The sequence below is a fragment of the Entamoeba histolytica genome, genomic scaffold (genome assembly GCF_000208925.1).
Source record: "Entamoeba histolytica HM-1:IMSS scf_1104750517181 genomic scaffold, whole genome shotgun sequence".
NCBI classification, from domain to species: Eukaryota; Evosea; order Mastigamoebida; family Endamoebidae; genus Entamoeba; species Entamoeba histolytica.
In genome coordinates this window covers 1-4,907 of record NW_001915358.1, presented here as the reverse complement: position 1 = coordinate 4,907, position 4,907 = coordinate 1, and the positions used below count along the sequence as shown (strand labels likewise).

The 4,907-nt window shown below is 24.7% G+C and overlaps 3 protein-coding genes across 3 annotated transcripts, besides 2 other annotated features; 2 read left to right on the top strand and 1 right to left on the bottom strand.

Moving 5' to 3' along the window:
* Nucleotides 1-382: part of a repeat region that runs on past the window's edge.
* Nucleotides 383-775: 393 nt separating this feature from the next.
* Nucleotides 776-1,624, top strand: EHI_060760 (uncharacterized protein; the record flags this gene model as incomplete). Its single annotated transcript, XM_642942.2, has 3 exons — nt 776-817; nt 885-1,199; nt 1,262-1,624. The coding sequence occupies 3 exons, from the start codon at nt 776-778 to the stop codon at nt 1,622-1,624; spliced, it is 720 nt and encodes a 239-aa protein (XP_648034.2).
* A 377-nt stretch (nt 1,625-2,001) lies between these two features.
* Nucleotides 2,002-2,604, top strand: EHI_060750 (uncharacterized protein; the record flags this gene model as incomplete). The annotated part of the gene is made up of 1 exon (XM_642941.1): nt 2,002-2,604. The coding sequence occupies one exon, from the start codon at nt 2,002-2,004 to the stop codon at nt 2,602-2,604; it is 603 nt and encodes a 200-aa protein (XP_648033.1).
* A 52-nt stretch (nt 2,605-2,656) lies between these two features.
* EHI_060740 (EF-hand calcium-binding domain containing protein) lies at nt 2,657-3,364 on the bottom strand (the record flags this gene model as incomplete). Its single annotated transcript, XM_642940.2, has 1 exon — nt 2,657-3,364. One exon carries the CDS (start codon nt 3,362-3,364, stop codon nt 2,681-2,683), a length of 684 nt encoding a protein of 227 aa, XP_648032.2. The 3' UTR covers nt 2,657-2,680.
* A 258-nt stretch (nt 3,365-3,622) lies between these two features.
* Nucleotides 3,623-4,171: a repeat region.
* Nucleotides 4,172-4,907: the final 736 nt, after the last annotated feature.

The following is a 4,907-nucleotide window of genomic DNA, read 5'->3' as shown; positions in this document are numbered from 1 at the left end:
ATTATATTCATAAAATAAATACAAAGAATTACAAGAGAAATTAAGAAATAATAGAGAATTAATATATGTAGAAATAATACCTGTAATATTATCAATAAATTGATTAATACATAAAGAATCAGCAAGAAGATTAAAAGTACTGAAATTAAATTTCGACTTTTCCAAAATCCTACGAACAATAATAATAAAAAATATGAAAGACTTAATGTTTTATACAGGAAATTCTGGCAGCACATTAGAAGCAGAACAATCTAATGCGAGCATGCTAGAAATGAACTCTATTACACCAATAGAGCATATTGAAGAAACTGAAATAATCACTTCTCAATATTCATAAAATCCAATAATGGATATATCTATTAATTGACCTTTTTTTTTCTCTCTTCTTCTTTGCCTTTATATTTCTTTATCCATTTCTTTTAATCTGTTTTTTGTTTTATCTTTCATGTTTTGTCTGATTTTCTTCTTTCTCTTTTTCATGTCTTTCATTTAACTTTTTCTTCTTCTACATTGTTTTGTTGTTTTTGTATGTTTCTTTAAGTATTTCTTCCCTCCTTCATTTTCCATTAGTGTTTCTTCTTGTTTTTCTTCTTTCTTCCATATTTTCCCTTTTACTTTTCAATTTCTTCAACGCTCTTTATATCCAATTTTCAACTATTTTTTTGTTGTTTCTTTTATTTTGTCTTTGCTCCAAAAAAAAACAAAATAACATAAATAAAAAAAAAGATAAATTAATAAAAAATAATACTAAAAAAGTTATCAAATACTTCTTGCTATGAAAAATAATCGTTTAAGAGAATGTATAGGACTTATTTCTGTTTGTTTTTTTTTTTCTAGTCTTACAAGGGTTTAATTTTAATAAGGCATGAAATATTTATATGTAGGGAATAAATACACTTTTCATTCTTGGTGCAATTATTTTAGAAATGAATAAAGGAGTAATAGAAACACCAAAATATTACTCATCGATGATTTCGTTATTTTTTTGGGCAATAGTAACAATTCTTTGTTTTTATGATGTTCAAGAGTCTTTTCTACCAACAAAGATATCTTTTTTCCTTAACCAGCCATATCATTTTAGTTACATTTCTACATTAATTAGTATTTTGTCATTTGTTATATTTTTTGTCTCAGTTATTAGCTTATTTTATACGACAGATGAATTTACTGATAAACTTAGAATTAAAACTGAAGAACAAGTTTGTGTAATGTTATATTCATTTATCTTATTTTTTTAAGATAAATTTCTAATCTTTTATAGAATTATTGTTGTGTTTTTGTTAATGACAAACCATTTTCAGATTGTGGATGTTATAAATATGAAGGAAAAATGGAACGAACTATTGGATTTTTGAATAGAATAAAATATGGAAAAAACCAAATTGTTCATTGTTCAAAATGTCGATTAACTTCATATAAATTTGTTTTTTTGATTAGTCAGTCTGTAAATGTCATTGGATCAATCTTAATACTCTTATTATCATATCTCCATTATTCAATAGAAAAAGAATGGTTTGCTTTATCTGAAGATGAAAAAATTCAGTTGGATGAAGCTAAATTTGTTGATGATAAAATTTTTTTTATTAAACAACTTCTAATTGGACAAAAACAAAAAAATGAATAACATTAATTTATTATTTTTTTCTGTATTTGTGTATAATTTTGTTGGAAAATTCCAAATAATAAAAACTTCACTCTCGTAAAGGATCTTTTTATTTAATTTATCTAGATGGACCAATTAATCATGAAATCTAAATTTAAAATAATCTATTTCTATAATTAATTTTCTTTATTTATATCAGCACTTAATTACACTAAATAATCAGGAAAAAAAATATATATATTTTTATTCAATTTTTCTATATTAAACATTAAATAAATAATAAACAAAACCAAAAATAAATAATATAAAGAATATTCTACAATAATGAAAAATAAATTAAAGAAAAAATATGGAAGATAATGTGAGAGAAGATTTAGATTTCAATCTCAAATCGTTCAATGGACAATCCAACTTTTATCTCAACACAACAAGAACCAATCAAAATGAATACTTATTGCTGTTGTATTATTTGTCAAAAGAAAAGTATGTTTCTTGTTCAAAACCCTAAAATTAAAACAACACAATTCGTTATATTAATTCTTACTTCATTAAAAATCTTAAAACCAGGAGTAGAGTATTATTCATTAACGAAAGATATTCTTCCTTTTGTAAAAGAACATATGTCATTATTTATTAATTTAAAAATATTTAAAACAGGTAAATGGAGAAAGTCTATACTAGACGCTTTAAATCATTCTCTTGAAGTTGAATCTGGTAGAGAAGTTTGTAAGAATAGAGGATTTTACAAATTAAAAAATGAGAATAAAGAACCGATTCGTTCTACTAATTTTTTTATTTTTAAACAACATTTATATCACCAATTAGTTTTATTATCAAATCAAATTATTTATTCAGCTAAACTCCTCTCAAAATGGAGTGAATTATTAAACACTTCTTTTCCTCAACAACTAGCTCTATCAGAAGATTTACTAATTGCACGTAATTCTCTTTGTTCATCAATACAAAGTTTAAATGATATAAAGAATTCTTTCTGTAAATAATTTACTTTTAATTGTTGTTTGTTATTTAATTAATAAAATAAATAAACTAATTTTAACCAAAAAATGAAATTTTTATTTATTCCAAGAGGGAAGTAACAACGTCAAGGAATTTACCAAATTCCATTGGATTAAATGGTTTCATTGGACCATAGTATGGATTCATAAAGATCATTTGATAAGCAGATCTTGTTTGAGCAGCAAAAGCACAAATAGCAATCCAACAATTAAGATCACAGAATGCCATACCACGAGCGAAAAGTCTGTGTAATAACAGAGAAGTTCTTTGATTAATATAGAATCCAAGTTGTTGAAGAGCTGGTAAAATTTCATGTGGTTCTAAAGTTCCACTTCTATTTCTATCGTTCATAACGAAGAGATTGTATGCAAGTTCCATGAATTTATACATAGCCATAAATTCATAGAATGAAATATGTCCATTAAAATCAGTATCAAAAATTCTCATCATCCTAAGAGCAGTTTGTGGTGATAATCTAATTCCTCCTGGGAATTGACCCATCATTAATTCATTAATTTCAAGAGTTCCTGATCTATCTCTATCAACTCCCATAAACCATTGATAAATTCTTGTATATTGATCTAATGGGATAGTGTTAAGTAATGGGAACCACCAAGTGTTTCTAACTGATGGTGGCATTTGATAAATACAAGCAGCTCCCATCCAAGAACCTTGGATTGGTTGAAGATTCCATAAACAGAAATTAGCTACAGGTGGTTGCATTGGTGGATATCCGAATTGCATTTTACAATTTTCACTTTTCAGTTCTCTCTTTTATATCAAATCATTTTTCTAATCATCACATGGATCTTTTTACCCCACTTTCCCGATTTTATCAATTTTTTTTATTTTACTCTTCATTCAAAGATACATTGGATCTTTCAAGTCTATTTTAAAGATCTTTTTTGAAGTGAAACTCATATTTATCACTTTTTACATTTATTGAATAAAAAATTTATGGAGTTATTATCAAACCATTCGTATTTTTTAATGTAAAGTAAGAAAAAGTAATTAATTAAGTATTAATAGATTTTTCATCTATTCTTCCTAGCTCAGGGGAGACTAATCCTATCCCTGAGCTTATTATTAAAAAAGAGTAATCTCTTTGTTTAACCTATCATTTAGGTTTATCTTGCAAAATGAGGAAACCACTTCTTTGCTTTATTTCTTCTTATTAAGGTTTTTCAAACTTCTTCTGCTTATTTCTTCTTTTTAAGCCTTTGTTTGTTTTCTGCCTTAATTTTAAGGAATTTCATTTTTCTTATTTTATGAATGGGAGAAGGAATCATTTTATTACTACTGTATTACTTTGACTAATCTTCTTTTTATTCTTATTTTGACTAATCTTCTTTTAGTCATACCCACACTTCAGTAGATTCTTATATTACATCCATGTAATATTCTACTGTATTCTCTTGCTGCACCCTTTGCACCATTCCCTAATACATTCCTAATTCAAAGGCACCATCATATCCAGATAATAACTGGGAGAGTCGAAGTATGAATTTGTACTAGGGTTTGTGTGTGGTGTTTCAGACGTGCCACCTTCGATCTTTTTTTTAATGTAAAGTAAATAAATAATAAATAATAAATAAAAAGATGAAAAGATAGCAAAATAGAAGGAATAAACAATAAAATAAGAAATGAAAGAAGAGTTAATAATAAATTGTGAAATGTAATTTGATAGAAGAATAAATAATAATAGAAAGAATAAATGAAGATTGAAAGATTCATAATATAATAGAAGAATGAATAATAGAAATGAATGATAAATGAATGAAGAGAAATGATAAAGAATTTAAAATGAGATAAAGAATATAAGAAGAAAAAGTGAATGATATGAAGTTGAGAGATGAAAATGACAAAATCATAATAAAAATATAAAGAAATACATACAAATGTATAAAACATGATGAAAAGAAACAATAAACATAATAAATAAAGAAACAATAAACATAATAAATAAAGAAACAAATACAATAAAATAAATGAAATACAGAAATTATAAATAATGAAAACGAATAATAAATAAAATACAAAAGATTTAATTTTAATTCAGAAAATACTTTTTCATTCTTCTTCATATTCATTTTATATTCTTCACAATCTTCTTCATTTTTATTCAAATATTTTACATCAATTTATAAGATATTTTCTTCATGTTAGTTTTTCTTTTTCATTTCTTTCAATTCAAATATTTTGAATCGTTTTATTTGTAATTTCATTTTGTTTCTATTTCATTTTCTATTTTCTATTTTATTTATGAATGCTACGAATGTTATGAATA